The 23,430-nt window shown below is 38.4% G+C and overlaps 1 protein-coding gene across 1 annotated transcript; it reads left to right on the forward strand.

The window, feature by feature from the left end:
* Positions 1 to 102: 102 nt before the first annotated feature.
* On the forward strand, positions 103 to 23,152 carry LOC144526733 (vasoactive intestinal polypeptide receptor 1-like). The gene is made up of 13 exons (XM_078264360.1): positions 103 to 219; positions 981 to 1,089; positions 9,108 to 9,215; positions 11,325 to 11,425; positions 12,423 to 12,520; positions 12,827 to 12,959; positions 13,938 to 14,091; positions 17,446 to 17,506; positions 17,659 to 17,728; positions 18,351 to 18,445; positions 21,732 to 21,861; positions 22,700 to 22,741; positions 23,006 to 23,152. Exons 1-13 carry the CDS (start codon positions 103 to 105, stop codon positions 23,150 to 23,152), a joined length of 1,365 nt encoding a protein of 454 aa, XP_078120486.1.
* Positions 23,153 to 23,430: the final 278 nt, after the last annotated feature.

The raw sequence follows: 23,430 nt of genomic DNA on the forward strand, positions 1-23,430 counted from the left end.
AGCCTACATTTTCATACAGGGGCTTTAACGAATAAGTCAGTCTTTATAAGAGGCTCCAGAGGAACAAATAACCTGGATTTGCGCTCACATCATCATCATCCGATGAGGGATATAAAGAAGACAGATGAGAAAATGGAAGTGTGTTGTAAGGCGCTGCCGGGACGACAGGAGACATTCATAGTCCTCATCTTTTATCTTCATCTGTGGTACAGGCCTACAGTGAGTGCTTTTTCTTTTATAAGTTATACATTCTTTCTATCTAGGCCAAAATACTCTCATTCATGAAATGAAGAAAAGTAACATGCAGCAGAAAGGGACATCTTCTGCTGCATTTTGACCTGCTAATTAAACGATTTAGCCTACTTAATTATAGCCTAATGACATCTTTAATGCAACGCTATTACCGTTATTATCGTCTGTACTTCTCCGGCTCCTTAGAGCACACACCACACACTTGGACAGCAAATGTCCTCATTAAGCCGCGGGCACTAATTAGTGGTAGCAAGGCTCGCGACCTGCATCCATCACCGCCACCTGTCACCGCCGGTATCAATCAAAGACAAAAATCAACACGGAAAACACGGATAAGATATTAAAGAAAAGAGGTCCAGATGTTGTCAAGGTTGGAGCGTGCAAATACGCAAAATGTCAACGAAAAGAGCTTTAATTAGCAGGGAAATTAAAACGTTTATATATATGTAGCCTATTTTTTACTTTGAAAAATGTGGGCATCGTATGAGATGATTTTATAGAATATAAAAACTAATTGCTTGAAAATAAACCTGTACGAGTGAGAAAAATAAGAAGGTATCTATCCAAAGAGGTGCCTCTATTGATTCTGTTTGTTTAAGCGAATGTTTCCATGTTTTTCCTCCATCGCTGCACCCACTCATTCAAGCAACAAGCAAAGAGACTTGCCATGGGGATGCACGTGTCTGCTTTAGGCTCGTGTAGATAACTGAAGTTGTCTCGTTTTTTAGGCTGAAGCAATTCATCCGGACTGCGCCATCATCTCTCAGCACCTGAGGGCTCGGGAGGTTTGCAGCCAGACGAGGAGGAGCGAAGCGCAAAATAAGACCGACCACAGCGGTGGGTTCATATGATGCTGCTGCTGCTGCTGCTTTGCGTTTCTTTAAAAGATCAATGGGAAAACCTTGGCGCACTGCGAGCGGTTGTTAGACAGTAGAGTGGGCTAAACTTAAAAAGGAAGAATAGTTTTGAGATGGGCTTAAAAAAACACAATATGAACACACAGGAAGGAAAATGATGGGGGTTAAACTTTCTGTAGGATGTTTTATTTAGCAGTTAATTGTTTTTCCTCTGTGGTATGATTTTTGAATGAGCCAAGTTTGCAGCTCAATTCCCTCTGATGACGCTCCTGATGGGAGCACATCCATGGACTTAACTCTCCTATTATCCTTGGTGCCTCTACATCAGTGCTTGACATCTTCTTCGACTTTCCTAATTCTAACTTAACTTTACTTTACTTAAATTAACATGATGATATTTTTAATAACCTGTACACAGTTTGTACCATTGGTGTTCTTTGGGGTCCCCATGTTTTAGATTAGTTTAGTTTTTTTTTGTTGTCTGATATTGAGGTCACTATCACATGTAATTGCATAATATTTAGAGCCCTTACCTGACATAACCATACCTGTAGTAGTGCGAGAACCCCTAATATTTCCCACACCGTGCAAGTGGAAGGGAAAATATGGTTTATGTGAGTACATTGATAGTTTACACAACATAGGAGAGGGGAAAACATACCAAAGATTACCATGCAACGTGCATGGACATGGTGTTATTACACCATGTTCATAATTATGATCTAATACCCACACTGACACCTGTTGTTCCTTTACCAGCTTGTCGTTCTAATCTGACTTTATTGTATAATAATAAACCTGGCGTTTCCAAAAGTTGCCGCACTGCGTGTATCATATTGAGCCGAACTCTTCTCCACTTCATCAGAAACTGCCCCAGAACAACACTCTGGCAACTCCCCTCCGAGAGAGTGATGAACTTTAACATTTTTAGACTAATTTGATCGTAATTAGCCCTGATGACTGTGAACGCCAAGGTGTCTTCCGCTGCTCATTACGCAGATAAATGTATGCTGATGAATTTCACTGTCCAAGTAGGTGTGTTTGTGCGTCCATCAGTGTAATGCCGACCATGCAGGTGACATGTAATCGTGCAGTGTGAGAGTCATGCTGAGTTGAAATTTCACCTTTGTGAAATGATGACAGTCATCATCAGTGACTGACTCCTGGTGGTAATGAGCCCAAGCAGACGTCACGTTTTACACTGCTGTGAAATGTGTTGCCATTGACTTAAAATCAGCCACTTACTGGTTTCCTGCTTGATGCATTTTTTGGTTTGATTTAAGTTTCCAACTAACGATTATTTTCCATTGTCAATTAGCCTGTTGATTCTGTTTTTAATTAATCCCTTATATTAAATGTCAATAAAAACAGTGAATAATGCTTTTCAGAAGCTTTGAGAGCCCAGGGTGACAGCTTGTTATGTCTGACCAACAGTCCAAAACCCAAAGATATTGCATTTAAAATAGAGAAAGGCAGAAAAGCCTCACATTTGAGGACCTTGAGCACTTTGGTCCAGACCATAGACTGTGTAAAATATAGACGCAGTCTCCGTTGTAGGTTTCTGAAGAGCCAAAACAAATGCTATTCGGCTAATCCAAAAATGGGCTAAGAGGTGGAGCGTGGATGGAGCTGAGGCGGGCTGAATGAAACGTATAGTCTATGCTTGCTTCTTGTCACAGCAGTCCAACATCACTCAAAGCGAAATGCTGTTAATTATGCAGAACTTTAAGCCTTTAAGCCTTGGTCCCGACTGACATAACTCAACAACTGGAGCCCAGTGAGATGAATCCTCGTGCCTTTAGGGATCCCATGACTTTTCATCTAGTACCACCCTGAGGTTCACATTTGTGGTTTTAAGTGAAGTATCTCAACAACTATTAAATGGATTGTTTACTTTGTCACCACTGCACTGCTGGCTAATTGCTAAGTGAAACTTCTGAAATTGTTGGACACAGCCAACCCTGATCTAAGGTCAAAAAAGTGGAGGGCAGGATGATTTTTAGTAATAATAATGTTTACCATGTTTACTTTAGTTTCTAATATTGCCAAATCGCATCAAACACAATACAAATGAAAGTACAACTGAGGCTGATGGGAATATCATTAGTTTTGAAGGTATTTAGTCAAATTCAGTAAATCAAAGTATAGGACAAGTTAAAGTTTTTACCTGATGGTAGCTAGATTAAAAATTATTAGAATTTGTACTGAGGGCAACATGAATGTTTATAGCAAATTTCATGGCAATCCATCCAATGGTTGTTTTATTCTGGACCAAAGTGTTGACTAATAAACAGACCCACAAGCAAATTTTAAAAGCGATATCATATACAGTATCTTCCTCTTCTACATGCTACTGCATTTTTCTGTCTTCCAGCACCAAATTACTATTATTAAGTACAATACCTTCCTTCATAACATAATTTTAATATTGCTAATGTCAAGTAACAAATTGGTAGTAAACCATTCATAACGGTCAAAGGCTGCACTTACAAAACACCTACATCTATTATTTTCGTGTGAACCCACATACGGGTTGCATTTACTGTCATCCTGTCAGGATATGCTGTCAATGACCTAAAAAGCACCAATTTTGATCACATTTGCTTCCCATGTTGATGTCCTGACCACTTTTCCTGTCTGTGTGGAGCATGCTGCGTGTGTGTGCTACGGGTGTATTGCAATTGTAATTGCAACACGACTTAACGTAATGGGGCTGGTGTGTGTTGCGCTTTGTCCAACTTCCTCTGCCTTAACATCAGACCTTTTTTAATGAAGCTACAACTTTCCAACTTTTAATGAATTTAACTGCTGCTTTGCTGCTGCCAGTTTATAAAGCAACAGCTGAAGTTCAGTAATTAAATCAAGTCAACCTTCAGCTCTCCTGTCATAAAGTGCCATTAACTCTGCAGTTTGGTCTGTATAAACGACACTGCTGTTTGGTTGTGTTTCTTAAATGCCCATAAACGTGCCAACGTCTCTGCCATGAAAACTGAAATACTATTTGGAAGCTGTTTACTCTATTGAATAAACGCCTTGTGTTTTTTTATTAGGATTAAACCCATCCGTGTAAACCAGAACACAATCCTCCCACAAATGATATGCTTAAAAGGATGTTTCCCCTCTCACCAAATCTAATATTTATAGGCCAACAATTGTGGCATTAAGAAACCATAATGTTGGAGAATAAAATCTCTTAAACAATATTACACGAGAGGCAGTGGTGTAGTCTACGTGATACGCAGATATACGCCATATACCCACTATGAAAGGTCAAGAATTTCCATATACCAACTTACAAATGCACAAGGATATGTAACGTTTTGGTGATAAATTTACCCTGTCTGTGTTGCGAGTCACCTACGAACAACAATACAGTTGCTTGGCGGTCATTCTCTGTGCAAACATGAAATTAACTAATGTGAATCACTAAAGTAGATTTGAAACGAAAGGCAACTCAAACTACACTCTCATTATTTTCGTAAGCCAGCCAAAGTGAGCTAATCCTACGATCTCTTTGTAGAGATCTTAGGATTTCCCAAACCAAAATTACCGCACAAAAACTAAAATATTTGCTGAAAAACATATTTTTTTCCATGGACATATTTAGCTACTATACGTCAGCGAACTTTAAGCAACGATTTCTGGTCCCTGTTAGCCAACTTGAGCTAACGTTAGCTTTGGAGGGTTTGCATTTTGTTTGTTTGTATTTCCCAAACTGAATAAATACTGCACATATAAACACAAAGCTGCTTTGCTAGCTTAATTGTGTTGTAACTAAGATATCTGCTAAACATTTTTTTTTTTTCCAAATGTAGATTGTTAGTTATATGTCCGCGAACTTCACAAGCTATTTCTAACATAGCGCTGTGTCACTGACTCACTGGCACAGCTAATGTGAGCCAAACATTTCTAATAAATCCAGAGTGTTGTATAATAAGATTAACTCATTGCAATGAACATGGTGTGCTATCATGCTGATTTGAGCATGTTCTCATTAAACGGCTCTGGTTCTAAATGTTTAGTTGACCAACCAGATTGTCTGGTCCAATCTACTTGTTGTATGATCCTTGATACCAATTACCTCAGCATTGTTTAAAGACACTGTTCCTCTTCCTCTAAACCCGAACAGATTACAGTTAACTGCAAGCTCGTAACCACATCCTTTAATTTCATGCCTGTACTTCACTGCCAATCCTAATCGTTTTATCCACAATGGGTTTCAACAAGATGCACTTGACAGGGGGGCAGTTTGAAAAGCATTGTTTTTGTGGATGTGATTAATTGTGGCTTAGTGTAGTTAAAAGCCCACGAGAGAGAGAAAAAAAATGCATCTTTATATTATGCGAGGCCACACCAAGAGTTTTAAGTTAGCCCTCCAAAGATGACCGGAATCAACCTTTTCCACAGCAGATATTTTGCAGGAAAAGCATAGGTGTAGTTCAAGTAGCAAGTGAGACTTGTCTACGAACTGATAGATTACGTATGTGCTTTTACTGCTATGACATGTCCAAATGTATTCTGTAAAAATTGTCTATTAGGGTGCAAGCTTTCTAGAGATTTATCTTTACCAAAATGTCTTTTGTGGTCCCCAAATCTGTAAATATTTTATACGTTAATTTCACACTGCTCTGGCCCCCACAGACAAATATTTGATTTACTGAGATGATATAACATATGTGTCGTTTTCTGAGACAAAGTGGAACAAGCAGAAATACAATTTCTCAAGATTTTTTCTTGTGCAGACTGAAGCTAAGTTGTTTACCCCTGGCATATTTTGTGCAGGAGTCTATTAAAAAGTGGAATAGTGTTCCCTGAAGGAAATGTTTGTGAATGTTGTGCACACTGATTGACTGATGATGCTGATTGGCATAAGTTTTGGATGACTTTTCTCATCATATGGTTTTACTATATACGGTACATGTGCTTTGTTTAAATACAATGAGACCGAATGGGCCTCCATAGGTATAAACGCATTAGGTAATAATTAATAATTTGTACATAATGAGGTAACATACTTTTGATCAGTGAGTAATACTGAGCATTTTAAATGTAATGTCTATGGGAGTGCTTTTAAAACATAATACGTAAAATAGTTCAATCAATAAGAACAATTAAATGCAGCCATCTACAGTGCAAATTATTACATTTGACATATGAATTGTGTTGGCAGCATTACACCTGTAATGATGATATGTGTACCACAAGTCTTTTAAAAAATCAGGTTTTGCAGGAATTACATTTATTGACGTGTGAACGGTAAATGTAGCATAAATAGTCACGGGGGAGCCAAACAAAGCACAGTTAGAAGAAGTAGCTAATGCAAGTATAACAATTAATCCTGTAAATAAAGCAGTGTAGAGTAAAATATAAAGTTGTGGCGTGTTTGGTGGTGTAGGGTCTACTTGAGCCACCTGCTGTGTTAAAGCCCCACAATTCATAGCACCACCCCTGAGAAAACAATTCATTGAGCTAACACTCAATGAAAAGACAGACCTGAGATCTGAAAGTGCATTTCGACACAATGCCTCTGCCCCTCCTGGTTCCTTTCTACTTCAGGAATATCAGTCTGACTCAGCCTGAGAGCAACAAAGGAGACGCTGACGTGAATCATACAACTCCTGGGTCCTCCGTGAATAATTGCACACTATCGCTTTGTTACGTTGGAGGTGACATCATTTTCGTGAGACCACCTGGTTGGATGCAAGTGGTTGTTTTTTGCGAGGTTGGGACACACAAGAGAAGGAGTGAATAATAGATTAGATATGCCGGCTATGTACAAATGACATAAGGAAAATGAAAAAGTATATTTCATCCAGACAGATTGCTCCCTGTAAATCGCTGCTCCCTCTCAGATTAATGTCAGGAGCCACAGTGGATGGCTCAAATGACCTTTAATGTCAATTCTTATGTCTTAGAACCACATTGTGTTCATACATCTTCTCAGTGTAGCTCTACTGATGTTGCAATGTCTTTGGTTCATAACCTGCTAGTTTGGCTGCAAACTTGCTATAACAGACATCTTGATGGCTAAACTACCTTCCAGTAGATGAGTCATAGCATCTCAATTAAATGTACATCAAAAGGGGTTTAAATATGACAGAAAGTGACATTATTGGTTCATTTCTGTCCTTAACTGTGCTTTCATAACATTAAACATTCCTTTTGTTACACTACAATCAAGAAAATGTTAAATGTATGGATAAAATAAACGAGAGACTCAGCACAATATGTGGTTCACCGACGTCCTGCTGAGAGAAAAGTAAGAATCTTTATTGTTTATGTTTTAATCAGAAATCACTCCCGGTCCCTTGAAACACTTTTATGTTCCTTGAAAAACATTTAGCTCCTGAGGAGTTAAAACTTTTTTTTACAGAAGAGATTTCTGACTGAAAATGTATTTGACATTTACTTTGGTCTCACTTCAGCCTTGGGGATAATTATTTCGTTACTGCTGTTGACATTTACCTGCTGTGGATGATGGCTGCAGATATTTGCAGCACCACACACCACGTTTATCACAATGATATGTATCAGAGTGGAGAGTTATTCCGTCCATTCATTTGTTCAGTCCTGTTAAACCCGTCACCTCGTCTGCTGAGACCATGTCCTCATTGATATGCGAATTAGTCCATTATATACAGTACTGGTAAGCAATCCCAGGTTTATCTAGAATATGGGAAATTTAGGACAATAGATGGAAAAACCTCAGAGATGCAAGAACTGTGGATAAGACCTGTCAGCTGATTTATTAGGCCATGCAGGTTTAATAAAAATATCCTTTTTTGGTTACATGAGAAGAAGTATGTAACTAGGTAATCAGGTCACCTGTATGTACTGTAGTCACTGTAGTTGGTGTGGGTGGATTTCTGCAAATTAAGGTTTCAAGTCTTTTCTCAATAAATGTAACAGCAGGGAGTCTGTGATGCTGTGAGAAATTCATCATTCTTTTGCAGGACATTTTAAAACTCATAGAGAGTCAGACAGGAACACTATAAGATGCATTTGACTTATGCATAAATAGTACTGAATCTTCTTTTACTTAGTGAGATTTGGTTTTAAATGCACAAAATAATGGTGCCATACTGTAAAAAAAGAAATTGTCTTTTTAAGCCGCTTATCTTAAATGCATGAACTGGCTGCTCCTTATTATAAGCAGAAAATAATTTTCCATTTATCCAGGGGTTGTCCTGGTCTGCAAAACACACAGTTTCAAAAGACACACTTGCAGAAAACCTGAAACATTTCAAACAAGACTAAGAGTTTACAGCAGGTGGACCACATTTTTACTCGGTCTTGTCTCGGTCTCGGATAAAGAGGACTCTGGATTTCATTTCTAGACCGGCCAAGACCACAACTTCAGGGATATCACTAAATTGCCTGTGTATCGTCTGATTTATGTGTTAACATCATTACTGTGATTGGATAATGTTTTATTTAATACATTTTAATACTTATATTTTTTTTAAAGAGTTTATTTGCAAAACAACATCTAAAAGAAAACACAGCAGTATGTAAATTCTGCCATGTAATGCTAACCGATGCAGCATTTTTGTCAGGAATCAAAGGGGCGGACCGACAGTGCTGATTTTAGACATCAAAACACAACATTTTAAGAAAACATTAAAGTTTTTCAGACTGGATAAACTTGCCATAAGCTTCACTGTCTGGGCCCTGTAGAACTGAACTGAGAGTTTTCATGTTGCCATGTTGACTTCTGAAGAAATGTGGGTGACTGCTTCAGTCTAGCAGACAGACCAGTTCAACTGATAGTAATGTGATGACATGGGACTGACAGAAAACATGAACTTCAGGAATTTGTTATGAAAAAAGCCAAACACAAAACATTATGTACATATATAATACATATGCCTTATTGCAGCCCTGACATGTTTTAATCCTGTTTTACTTTGTAACTTTGCTGCATAAATAAAGTTTTCATTATTATTATTGTTTATAATTATTGACTGACTGTGCTCCTCCCTCTGTCTGTATTTGCAGGATGTAACACAGAGTGGGATGAGCTTGGCTGCTGGCTGAGAGCTGAAGTTGGGCAGGTGGTGAACATATCATGCTCTGACGTCTTCCAGCATTTCTCCAGCAATCAAGGTTGGTTTCCATGTTAATCCAAAACTTAACAAACACAGAAAAGAATAACTCAATTCCAGTCATGTATATCAATAGTGTAGTTAAAATACAGAAGGTAAAGGGTTAGCAGCTCCACTACTAAATATATATCATCTGCAACACTAATGCAGGCTGGAGTTGCTGTGATGAAGGAGCACAGTATGAATTATTCATGTATGCTTGTTGACAAGAAGTGTTTGTTGGAAGGTTTCTGGCAGAAGAAATTACGTCAAATCTTGTCTGCAGGGTTCACATGTCACAGACTTAATTTGGGCTGTTGAAGGATTTGTGTTTCCAGAAAGATGGTGCTGATGACAGCAAGATAGACATATTTTGAAGTTACGAGAGTAAAATTGTTGTCGATTTTTAAGTTTAGGGTTTTATATTTCGAGGTAATATCCTTTTTGAAACAGATACAGTTAAAACTAGATGGGGCACTTGGAGAGTGCAGACCTCTGCCAAGGCCATGCTCTATCTTGCAATGTTAAAGAAAGTGAAAAAGAATTTGTGTATCCTCCGCCCCAAAAAATGGGTTCTTTCTTGGCCCATGCTACACCCTTCCACAAAGTTTCATAAAAAATTAGGCCAGTAGTTTTTCTGTAATCCTGCTGACAAACAAACCTCCTAATAATGATTGGTTATAATTATGTGTTATGTAATGAGTACATTTTAAACAAGTATTAATCATTTGCATTCCAAAATAGTGTTTATAGGACAGCTTGTATTTTTTTTTTTTTAAATATGGAAACCTTTGTCTTCCAGTCTAAATGCACAGACAAAAAATGGGGACTGTTTGTACTATTTTGTGTTGATAGGATTGTCATTATAATAGCATCATTAAAGGTGGTAAGGTCAGGATCATTAAGGAACAATGTTCTTTGCTTTCTTAACTTGATGGAAATCGTGACTCATTATAATCTGAATTGCACATCACTCAAGCAGAGTCTTTGCTTTGAGCGGTGCAGTTAGCAGCTTTAGTTCCTGTTTGCTTAGCTCAAAGGGAATAGAGAAAAAAACCCTGCTGCCATGCATTTCTGTGTCTTTATTCAAACAGTCCAGCTGATTCCTGTATCTGTGGCACACACATTTAGATGTACAATCCCACAAACACAGCAGTGCAGGGAGCGATCCAGCTGACAACCTTCTCCCGACACCTGCTGTTTTCAAATGGACATTAACCAGAACTAAAATGTCAGTAGGCTTGAACATGAAATAATCAAATGTTTTCTGACTGAAAGCAGTAATGGAGGGAAATGGTCCAAGAGAGGAAATGTGTAGCGGTCCAAATGTGCGCTGAACCCTGCAAACGGAGATCCCGTTTGCAGGGTTCAGGCTGTACCGGACTCTCCCGGTGATCATGCTGCTCTGGGGGACCGGCTGACGGGCAGAGAGCTTCGCCGGAGCTCCGACTGCTGTCTGTCCGCGCGGTCGTCTGACGGCATCAGTATTCAATTGACAGTGTGGAATGACAACTTTCCATTGCAAAGTAGCTTACATTACAACATTTAAAATATGAGATATTTGATTTGATTTCAGAATTCCATTTCTTACGCTCACAAACTTGAAAATAATGCAGTTTGAAGCAGTAAAATCTGCTTTTTACGTTTTTTTTTTTAGAATGATCTTTCCTAGCGGCGTTGTCAAGTGGCTACAGGATTCTAGGACATATACAGCTTTGATTTATGTGGCTAATTGTAACAAATGTATATACTGCCATGTTTTTCAATCTAATCATACATTTGTAATTATAGTGGAGTAAAAGTAACATACAAGTATACTCAAGTAAAGTACAAGTTCCTCAAAATTATACATAGGGACAGTACTAGTGTAAATGTACTTAGTTATTTTCCGCTACTGGTCACTTGCATTTTATACCATTCTCTACATCATTTCACAGCACAATTAATTTAAACTGCATGTTAAAAGAAGTTCAAGTTCAGACAAAATGAAGCCACAGAAAGTGAAGAATAACAAAATGGTTGAGCTCCTGAATAGATTGTATGATGTATTGTGACAATATTTGCAGTGGTTGAATTGCTTAAAACCAGTTCTAAGCCCATCTTGTCTCCCTGCTGTCTGCTCCCACATCAGGGTATGTTTACAGGAACTGTACGGTGGATGGCTGGTCAGAAATGTATCCACCCTACGACGAGGCCTGTGCATTCAGTGACAACAGTGAGCCTGAATCTGAGGTATACACAAATGTTGTAATCATGTCAATCAGTTAAGCTTCTTCATGTTTCTGCTAGGGATGTTTATGATTAACCGTTTAACCGTTAACCAACAATAAGAATTATGACTGATTAATACTATAGTTAAAAACAATATTATAAAAACTAAAATTAAAATTATTTAAAAAACTTTTTTTTAGGCTATACAATCTATTTCTTAACTGCTAGCCAACTTGCTAGTGCTAACTTTGCACTAGCAAGTTGTGTTTTAAGCTGCTCTTTTTTTTTTCTGCTCGTGGCTCCCTGCTGGATGGTGCTTACAATGGAGAGCTACGTGACATATGTCACTATATCAGTGAGGACTGGCGGGTTAAATTGGCCATTCTACACACAGAGTATGCCAGGCAGAGACACAGCAGATAACCTCACCGGTGGATGCGGTGGAGACAGGCTCAGACATACATGCCGCGGACCACTGTGGACTTGTGTGGTCACGCAAGCGGTTCCAGGAAAGTAGCTGCATGTGTCCACGACAATGCACGGAACATCGTGGGACTCTGTTGCCTGCTTGTCAGTTAACGGTTAATTATCGGTTAATGATTGGTTAACGAGGGTCGGTTATCGGTCAGAAAAAAAACTCTAACTGAATTAGTATTCGCTCTCTCTTATGTTTAGTGCAAAGACAACATGCATTTGTGATATTTTTGTTCCAAACAAAACAAATTACATATTTTTTTAATGCTGTATTGTATTATTAATCTGAATTTGCAAAGTAACTGGCAACTAAAGTTATCAAATAAATGTAAATAGTACAATATTTCCCTTTGAAGTGCAGTGGAGTAAAAGTATAAAGTAGGAGAAAAGTACCTCAAAATTGTACCTAAGTACTGTCCTTGAGTAAATGTTCTTAGTTACTTTCCACCACTGCAGACGTGTGACATTCCACTCATCGAGTCATTTCCCATTCATACAATTGACAGCATCACAATTTACTGACTGTCTGTTTCACTCTTTGCAGACGAGTTACCTCTCTACATTCAGACAGGTTTACACTGTGGGCTACGCCACCTCGCTCATCTCCCTCATTACAGCCATAGTGGTGTTCACAGCCTTCAGGTAAGACCAGAGCAGCACACACAGTCCCAGATACACACAAACAATAAGGGATAACAACCTAGATGCTCACTCACACAACATTTAGGTAGTTAAGATCCTAAACTGGAGTGTTTAGAGTAGTGGTGAAGAAGATTTAAAAAGCAATTTTAAGGACGAGTATATATAACTCTAACATGTTCCGACAGATACAATTCAGATGATCGACTGTCAGATCAGTAAAGGCCCCAGTAAAGCCTTTGTTATATAGAAGTTTGGGAATCTATTAGTAGTACTGGTTGTGTACATGTGAATTGGTGCTTCTTTCAGGAAGTTCCACTGCACCAGAAACTACATCCACATCAACCTGTTCTCTTCCTTCGTCCTGAGAGCCAGCGCTGTTTTCATTAAAGACACCGTTCTGTTTGCTGATGAGACCCTGGACCACTGCTCTGTGTCCACGGTGAGCACGCTTACTAGCCAATAATGTTACCATCGTAAAGCAAATTCCCACATGTACATGTGCATGTATGATTGAATTAACAAAGAAAGAAGAAAAAAAGAAAGTTAGAAGAAAGAGAGTGAAAAAATGGAAGAAGTGATGAATAGTAGCTGTCGTTTCTCAGCGAAATCCCTTCAGTCGACAAGATTGATGAATTCTTTCAGCAACAAAATAGTTTGAACACATAGAACTGAGTGGTTGTTAAGTGGACAGTGTTAGCAATGACGTCAAAAACACAAATATATGGAATACATAATGAATCCAGTATTTTGCACTGTGGTGAAAACTGCTTCAATCAATAACCAACCGAGGAATTCCACCAGGATGTCTCTTCAATTATATTTTCTCTGTCTGTCAGAGTAGATCTGACAATGCTTTGTTGAAGGATATTTTATTACCGAATTATGTAAATATATGAAGAATACATGCAATAATGGCCTGGACTTTTAAGGCTTTGCTTTTAAGTTGGTTAAACCTCCCTGAAAGGACCAGAGATGCTGATGGAAACAGTGAATCAAAACAGGCCGATTGTCATCCTTTTCTGCAGAATGTGTAGAGCTGAGTAGTAGTAGTAGTTGTAGTACATGTATTAAAGAATTTCAATTTGCAGCAAAACATTTGAGCTCTTATACAAAGGAATTTGTTTGTCATTGATGCATTAGCTTTCTGATTTTGTCTTAACAACAATCACAATTTTTTGCCACAACTTGTACACTGACTAAACGGTTACACATGTCATAGTGCCTAGTGTATTCATAATATAATAACGGAATATGAAGAGGATGTGTTAGATGTAGTATATTATTAAAGGGTATTATTAATGCCTTTGCTGCAGTACAGACAGCATTGAAACTACTTTCATATTCTACTATACTGCCTTGTGTTACAAAATGACACATCCAGACCAGTACTAACTTTACTTTGCTGTGCCCTCTCTAGACAGCGTGCAAGTCAGCCGTAGCTTTCTTCCAGTTCAGCATCCTGGCCAATTACTTCTGGTTGCTGGTGGAGGGCATGTATCTACAGACCCTGCTGGCCCTGTCCTTCGTCTCTCAGAGGAAATACTTCTGGTGGTACATCCTGATTGGATGGGGTGAGTAGAGATGACTGAAGAGGTAGTCTGAGGATGTGCAAGCCCATGACAGACTAACAATCAGGTGATGGTTGGATATCTACATACACATAATATTCACATATATACAGTAGGTGATTTGTTTGCGAAACATGAACAACTCTTTTGGTTCGACCCCCTAACTCCCCAAATAGTTGAGAGAATATTATACTGTAGAGAGACAAAACTGACAGAAGGGCCATCTGTCTGCTACTTCAGCACCACTGCGCCATGGATTTATCCATACACAGCATAGTATATTTCACTGCCATGGTCAGGCCATAGATTCTAACTTGCACAATCACAGTCAGATAAAGTATTAATGAGTCAGGCAGACCAGACTAACATCTAAACAACCCCTCTGCCCCTGCACTCTCCCTGCTTTTTTGGCTGACACAAAAGAGAAACCTGCTTCACAAAGGTGTGTGATTGTGACAGGCAGTAGTAGTCTTCACTGCATGCTGATGGACAGAGGTTATAATCAGCTTAAATGCACAGCAGAAATGATGAGAGGGGCTGCTGAACTCAATGAGTAAACAGGAGGTGCACACATTTTTTTTAATGTGGGCCAGTCAGATTTCTTTTTTTTTAATATACAAATAAATTGTCTTTACAGGCCGACAGCGCAGAGGACGGGTTTTTATTACTTGCACGATTTCACTATGGTTATCATAATAATAATAATAATATTAATAATAATAAATATGAAGGATTTGGCCAGTCTGCAATGGCCTGGTCCAGAGATGGGCCGACCGACCCAATCAGAAGTTACTCAAATTGGGACATTCCGTCAAAATCAAGCACGTCACCTTCAAACGGGATCTCCGTTTGCAGGGTTCAGGCTGTACCGGACTCTCCCGGTGATCATGCTGCTCTGGGGGACCGGCTGCAGCAGCGAGAAGCTGCTGCTGACGGGCAGAGAGCTTCGCCGGAGCTCCGACTGCTGTCTGTCCGCGCGGTCGTCTGACGGCATCAGTATTCAATTGACAGTTTCATTACCGGTTAAAAATGTCTCGTTGTCGCGTTAAATAGTAGTCCAGTTCAGTGTTTTGGTACAGTTGGTTTTAACTCCTGATGCGAAGTGTAGGCCTATAGGAGTACACATGACAACCCTGAACAAGCAGCGTCGTTCAGCTCCGTCTGCTATGTCTTTCTGCTGTGCCCCATTCACGTAGTAGTTTTACATGTAGGTTAAACTCTGCAATTAATCCGCGGTTCACATGTATGCATGAATTCTGGTGGTCCGTTACACTGTAGTCTCAACATCCCTGATCATTTTTGATCAATAGAATATAGAAAACATTACACTTCATAACGTTTTGTATCCATAACATGATTGTTTTACAATTTAGCAGTAAAAGCCTATGTAAGTCAATCCTACATTTTTCAACTTGGGAGCAAAACGTGCTCATTGAGGAAAAAAGTGACCATAAAGCCCTGTTCATGCTTTGGGGTCAAGTGTTGTTGTATCCGGCCCATGTCCCGGATGTGAAAGCCCCCTTACTGGACTACTGAATATAATAATATTCCATTATATTTTGTATTTTAAATCGTTACCTGCCACCAGAATTTTGTGATTTCCTTGCCATAAATATAGATGTTTTTACCATAAATTGGTGCCCAAAAATGTATCAGAATGCAGGAATTGAAGTCTTTCACCCTCAAAATTTCCTGGGGGAGACCAGACCCCCCTGCTTTATGTGTTCCCCCAAAGGCCAATTCTGAGCAAGGAAAAACCCTGAAGTATAATCACAGACAGCCATAACAACATATTTAAATTGCAGAGTTAGAGAGTTAAAACAGATGAAATATGTACAGTATCAACAGAGAGAAACATGGACAATCAAACAGACAGTGACAACAAAGAACAACATACTGTAGAGAATAACAGTATACAAACGGCATAAACATGTTTTTTATGTTATGTTTCATTCATTTGTTATAAACGTGTGCTCTTTAAAAAGTAGTAAGCATTGAGCTAAGCTGCCCTGGCTCCCTGACACTATGTAGGCTGTGTTATTTACACAGTCTGAAAACACCACGACAAGGCCCTACGCACAGCATTGATGATGTAAAGAAGATTCTGATAGTTCGTTAGCTAGCTTTGCCGAGTCGTTTTTTTTCGTATGCTTCTTTGTAACTAAACCATGTGATTGGCTGGTTTAGTTTCGACAGCACACTCATTCTAATAAATAACAAAAACATGATAATATATTATCCAGTACAACAGTCCTTTGTGAAGCTTAACATAGACACTTGAGACTGTGTCAGAGAGGAGAAAGTGATTCAGCTGCTCATTCCAGAGCCCGTTGTTTGTGGTGTTGCATAACAGCACATTGAGTGATACTGGAAGGTTTTCTTGTTGTCTTGTCTCTATTTCCAGACAATAATTCAGTTCCACAAACCTGGCAACATTTTATTTACACAATAGCTGTTCCTGTGTTTCCTTGGCTCTCCCTTTGTTTTCTCCCTTATCTTTTGCTGCACTGCACTGAGCTCTCTACCGATGAGTGCTTTCCCTTTGTGTTATCGTGTATCCTCAGTCAACGGATTTCCATGGTTTTCCCATTTCCCTGTTTAAGCTGGTAGTCTCAAGTGCTGACGTTTCACAGCCTGTATCATTTCGTTGTTGTTACCACAACGTTACAATACAATTGAGCGACTACCGGCTGTGTTTAGTTAGGCAGTGAAGGCATATAGCTGTTAATATGTTGTGGAGACAGAAGCTGGTTTTCTTTAGTGAGGAGCCGGAGTTTCTTAAACTTTTAGCCAACAGAACCAACAATTCAAAACAAAAATTCTCCAGGTCATGCTGGGCTTTTTGTACTCCAATCTGCTTATTGTAAGAGTCAGTGGTTATAGTTATGATGATACATGACATATTCTCCATTCAACCATATGAACCTAACAAAACACCTTCAAACCTGATTCAAACATGAAACTATGCACTTGTTGCTAAGGGAAATATGGACCTAAATACCTTTTTCCCCCAGTATTTGTGGTTTTACAATCTGACAAGGAACCCAGGGTGTGTGTTTGATGTGGTGCTCACCCAGTATTCAGAGTGGCTCTGATGTGTTTTATCAGCTTCTTTCCGGTTTGTACCATCTTGCTCTCTCTCCGACTCCTGCTTTCATCCTGTATCTGTTTCTTCTTCTGGCATGAAGATTCAAGTGGGAGACAGATACATTTAATTCATAATGTTTTATATGCCTCTGATCATTTTACTTACAAATACATACAACACGTACAGTTGGGGCTTGAGTGTTGTTCAGATGAATTTTACTTGACACATACACAATGTATTAATAATTAATCTCCGCTTTTACGTTGCAGGGCTCCCGTCAACAGCTCTTATACTTTGGGTGTTGACCAGATTCTTCTATGATGACAGAGGGTACGAGTTAACACATAACTATATTTTCTCATAATTCACTGCTATGATAACATTGTACCAATGCATGTTAAACAGTAGTAGTAGCAGTAGTAATTATTGCAGTGTCTGAATTAAGTGTAAGATATTTCAATGAATTTCATTTTTAATTGTAGTTGCTGGGATGACACAGACAATGTTCCTATTTGGTGGATTATCAAAGGACCAATAACAGCCACGCTGCTGGTAAGTGAAAATGTACCTCTACTAAATCACTGTCTGCTATGCGTTCCTCTCAGTTACAGTTGCTACGTCTGTCGAACTCTCTATTCTCGCGTTCATGCAGTTTACAATGATAAGAGTGTTGGAGAAGAGTGGAATGTCCACAACATCCAAATATTTTTAAAGGCTTTACTTAACTGTTTGGCATGACATATTTACAGGTTACTCTCACATGTCTCCGGCTAGCATTATTCCCTTTTTCGGTCTGACACAGAGTTAGCATCCTGTATGCTGAACATACTCTCTCTCTCTGAACAAGTAGTGCCTCCTACTGAAATGTTCATTCTTAACAGCTACATTCTACTTGAGTCTTAAACAAGGTATGGATATGTAACATTATTTGTAATCGGTATATTTTACAGGTTTGTATTTCTAGTAAGTCATTATAGCTAGGATACCACAAGAGTAGGTACAATTAATAGTCATTTTTAAAACAAAGGTTACTTCATTCAGTTGACTGTCGCTGGCAGATTTTCGCAGCTGTAGTAGCACTGAAATATTTCAGTTTTTTTATTTTTTTTCTCTCACTCACTGTGGATTTTGTTATTTGGATAATTGTGCATACGTGTGCATGTGTTTCTATCAGGTCAACATAGTCATCTTCGTCAACGTGATCCGGATCCTGGTTCAAAAGCTTAAATCTTCAGCAATGGCCGGGAACAATGACACCAGACACTTTATGTGAGTCACAACTTACTAACACAACTGGACCAAGACCTTAAAAACTGTCCCTCTTAAAAAACTAAACCATATTCAGAGTTCCTCCAGAGACACTCACACATGGAAATTGAACTTTAACATGGTTACACAGCTAGGTTTGGTGGAAAAGTCACTCTCAAAGATCCGAGCAGCAACAAGGACTCTGCTGGGAGAACTTTCCCTCTTAACCAACACATTGATGAATATTATATCTCAGTACAGCAATACCAAATGCTTCAACACAATAGAGTGGTAAGAAGAGTTTGGGGTGATCGAGGGAGCTGTCAACAGTGTTGACAAGAGCAGAGCAACTAATGAGACTTGTCAGGCTATAAAGGCTGCCTTGTACACCTAATAATGACATTGGCTGCCTGCTGGGAGGTAACATCCAAACAGCTGATTAATAGACCACTGGTTGTAATAAATGAATGAAAGAAGCAGCTGATACCAATCAGCTAACGCAGGCTTGACTTCAGAGCTCCCTGAATTTGACAAAATGCTTCATACTGTATGTGACGTTCCATTTTAATTTGCCTCCAGTTCTCTCTGGCATTTAACTATTTAGGAAGTAAGAGGATTTTAATATCTGACCTGATGAATAATAACAAAAAAAATAGATAACAGTTTCTATATTCAAGAATTAAATTATGTGTGGAGTTTACAATAGTGGTGGTTTGTATTGCATAAGGCCGCTAACTGATAAATCACTCATTATATAATAATAATAATAATTTAATAAGATATAAGAGTTTTATGAGATGCTTATTGATTATGGCAGCATTTTGTAAGTAAGGCTCTTTTTTTTATAGAAAGTAATTATAATAATCTGTAAAGTTCAGTTACAGTACTGTTTTTAACTGTAAAAAACACAAAGTGACTAAAAGTGAAAAATTAAATCTTCTAGTTAAAATAAGAATAAGAATACTAAGATGCTTAACATGGTAAACATTATCTGCCACACATCCGCATTGTCATTGTGAACATGTTAGCATTATGGATTTTGGTTAGCATGCTGATATTAGCATTTAGCTTAAAGAACTGTGCTTAAGTACAACTTTAGATGTGTTACAGTAGCATGGCTGTAGATTACCACTCTCACTATGCTGTTGTCACTAAAACTCTTTGCAGGCAATGTTTTCTTTTTTTCCAGCTACACAGCTAACTTAAAATCAAATTCTTCAGCACTGCATTCTCTAAGGAACAGGCGGGTTGGCAGGATTTAATGAAGGAAAATATATCATTATAAAACTGGGAAAAAGAACACACAAATACAAAGTGTCTTTTTAAGAACTAAATTATATCTCTTGTAAATCAGTAGAGAAAAGATTACTGATATAAACCACCGTGAATAGGTGCTTGATTCCAAAACGCTCACAACACAATACTGAGCTGCAAGACGGTTAAAAAACATAAAATATGTTGATGCAAGTATTTAATTTCAAGTCCAGCTTTCAGTCGCTAGAGTCCTTCATTAGATTGATTGACTTTTTCAGACCCTGCTTTTCTCCATACAATGCATTTTGAGACAAAGTTAAGTCTTCTACAGTAAGTGCTTCTTTTAAACTACGAAACAATTGTTCAGTGTTGAGATAAAACTGCTAAGTGAGAAACTTTGAAGGGTTTAGTATGGAGAAGGAAAGGAGAGTGAATCGATGAAACCCTTGATAACATGCTAAAGTCTTCCTCACAGTTTAAGAGAAAAAATGCTGCCTCTATGAATCTACTCTTGGAGCCCAGAAATGCTGCTTTACTGGAGTGAATCCTATCTTCCTTTTAAAATTTGGTTGGTTCAGATTCCAGCTCAGCTGAATTTGTTTACAATGAGAGCAGCACATAGAAATAAAACCAGATACCAGAAATAGATGTCTGCTGCATCGCAGGGTGACAGGAAGGTTCCACCAGTTCAATGAATGTTTTACACTTTCAAAAAGCTTCATCTCTCTTACAAACTTGAATCTGATCCAGACGGATCCCAGGTGTGACAAAAGACAAACACAATCCTATTAAAGGCCTGAGCCTAATCCAACCTTTTTTTTTTATTTCCTTCTTTTTTTAAAGTCTTTAATCTTCCAGCAGCCAAAGTGGTGATGTTATTTCTGATCGGAGAGATTATTTTTGTTATTAAGGACATTCAAATAACTATTGTCACGTCCTTGTGACAGCTTTTAATATAATATAATCACCAGAGAACAAGACCATTTGCAGACATCTCTATTGTGGTTAAATTAACGGATTGATCTGTGATAGATTCTTTTTTGAATTGGCTGTGAGACTAGATCAGTGGATATGTGCCAACTGCCCAGCTAGTTTTATCATATTTGTGACATTAAAGAATAAACATGAGAAAAACAGGATTAAGAGAATAAGACAGGGGTACTAATCAGGGGTAGTTGTGATTTTGTATTTTTTGTGGGATGTATAGTAGTGCAGAGGTGGTGCAATAATCTTATTTCACCACAATTAAAGAACAACATTTACACAATATTCAGTCATCACTAATCTGATTTGAACTAACTTTGAGCACACAATGCATCAGGGTTTTGTATTTTGACATTTTAATCTATTCCACTGATGATGGTGTCGTTTTAAAGGTCGGTTTGAATATTTGATATTTGTCAAATCCGGTCTACCTTTGATGAAACTTGGCGTAATAATGCATTCTGGCATTTAAAACTGAAACACTGATTAGACTGACACTGATAAAGGTGACTGTGCAACAAACTGTGAAAATCCATTATTAGTACATATTCAGATTGTTGTAATTGAGATGATCATCTTACTTTAAAGGCACCTGAAAACTTTCAAATGTTCTCATTAACATTAAACATTAAGAAGCAACAATTATAGTCAGAGTAAAAAAAAAACATTATTAGTTATTATTTATCAAGAGTCTAAGATTGAAACACTTTTAATCACAGTTAATTTCCTGAGTTGATTGACATTGACAAGGCAACGTTAGCAAACAAATCTAGGACAATCAATCAAAGTGGCTTCATCCTGATTGGTGGATGGGAGTATGTGACATCATCTGTTTCAAAGGATCCCCACCCACTTCGTAAGACTAAAAAGAGCAAAGATGAAACATACAGAAATCTCTAATGTGAAACAGCCAGAAGATTATGTGTTCATGAAAGACCCATCGCTCAGAGGAAAGAAGAAAATGTGTTTTCAGGGCCTTTAACACGGATTAGCCCGAGGTTGTGCCTTTACATTACCTGGAATGATGTATTTCTTCTTTCTTTCACTCCTCTTGATTTGTTTCCCTCAGGAGGCTGGCTAAATCCACCCTGTTCCTCATCCCTCTGTTTGGGATGCACTACACAGTATTCGCCTTCCTGCCTGAGAACACTGGAGTGGCAGCCAGACTCTACATCGAGCTGGGGCTGGGATCCTTTCAGGTATAAAACAATAGTGAGGGAGCAGAACACAAAGACCAGACTTAAAGACTAAATTAAGACAAATCACACTGCTTGCAGTAGGATGCTCTCAAAGACAGTCCTTATTCACAGCAGATATTTGACTTGTGATAGAAGGAAAAGCACAAGTGTTACTAATAACTCTGTTCTATTTAAGTGTCCCAGTAAGCCATTTCCTGGAATTCAATCTCTTTTGTTAACATAATCTTTTACACTTTACCTTTAATTTGGTACAATTGTATGCCTTTATTAAGATGTGACAGTCGAGAGATAACAGGAAATAAAGGGAGGGAGTGATGGGGAATGACCAAACTTTAACCAGGGATGTTAGAGTTTCAATAGAATTTGGAACACCTCTTATGGTAATATTTCTGTATTCATGACTCATCGCGATGATGATTCATTTGTATAAGAGAAAGGTCATATCTTCAATTCTCATAGCCAGACATACTATATAAAATTGATGCAACTAAAAGATTAACCAAAAATATTAATATGTGAAATGTAGTGATGCAGTGAAACTTACATTTAAAACTTTCAAATGTTTTATTTGTCACTTGAAGTGTGTGTAAAACTAAGGAACATCTTATGGCCTGAATAATTTTGTTAAAGCTTAAAATCAGTCCAAATCTGAGACTGATTTTCCAAAATCACATTATTTGAGATATTTACACCCAAGAGTTATACCTTTTTCTCTTATGTTTGAGGCTGACTATACAAACTATCAGCACTAACTGTAGTGATTTAAGTGGAGTGTGTATACAGTATATGATTGTAGTGTTATGCTTTGAAAACAGTCACCATTTCTCTTGTGTTGCAGGGTTTTGTGGTGGCACTGCTTTACTGTTTCATGAATGGAGAGGTAAGTGAATGTAGGCACAACGTTGTCGTACAAAAGTCCTGCAAACATACATCATAGACAGACAGAAAGAGACAAGAACAAACTACATAAAGCTGTAACATCTGTGCCTTTCTGCAAGTTGGTAATGCTACATTATCTGCTGCAGTGTTTTTTCTGATACTGCCACTGGGCTCAATTGTACATTGTACACAGAATTGCTTTAACAAAACTAGTTAGACTTTTTCTTCCTACAGTACAGCTCTACATGCATGCGTTTGTCTACAGGTCCAAACAGAGCTGCGGCGATGGCTGTGGAAGTGTCACAATCAAAATCATCTCACCCCAGCCAAGCGAAGTATCACTCAGATCACAGTTCGAGCCCGCAGGGGGCTCGGGCGGCCTCCTTCTAGTGGCAACATCTCTTCAGTATGATTTTTAAGAGAACATCTATGAGATACAAGTTGTTGTGAGAATGTGAGAATGTTAAGGAAACTATCAGAGGCAAAGCTCAATCTGCTGATGGAATTAATTCAACAACCCCTCTGTGAGAGGAGCGTAATAAACACTGGTGAGTGAGAAATATATATCAGTGTCAGCAGCAGCAACGACCATGACAGCACACATCTCACACTGGTTCTTGATTTGTGAGGATGCCATGGTGACACTGTGGAAAGACAACAGTAGAAACAGAGGTGGCCCGGAGCTTTCAG

The sequence above is a fragment of the Sander vitreus genome, chromosome 12 (genome assembly GCF_031162955.1).
Source record: "Sander vitreus isolate 19-12246 chromosome 12, sanVit1, whole genome shotgun sequence".
Taxonomy (NCBI): domain Eukaryota; kingdom Metazoa; phylum Chordata; class Actinopteri; order Perciformes; family Percidae; genus Sander; species Sander vitreus.

What these genes read in the sequence shown, in the direction of transcription:
- LOC144526733 (XM_078264360.1), top strand. Translation starts at nt 103, where the DNA reads ATGAGGGATATAAAGAAGACAGATGAGAAAATGGAAGTGTGTTGTAAG. An exon ending in AAATAAGACCGACCACAGCG is followed by an intron (nt 1,090 to 9,107) that starts GTGGGTTCATAT and finishes CTGTATTTGCAG; the next exon opens with GATGTAACACAGAGTGGGAT. An exon ending in CAATAACAGCCACGCTGCTG is followed by an intron (nt 17,729 to 18,350) that starts GTAAGTGAAAAT and finishes TGTTTCTATCAG; the next exon opens with GTCAACATAGTCATCTTCGT.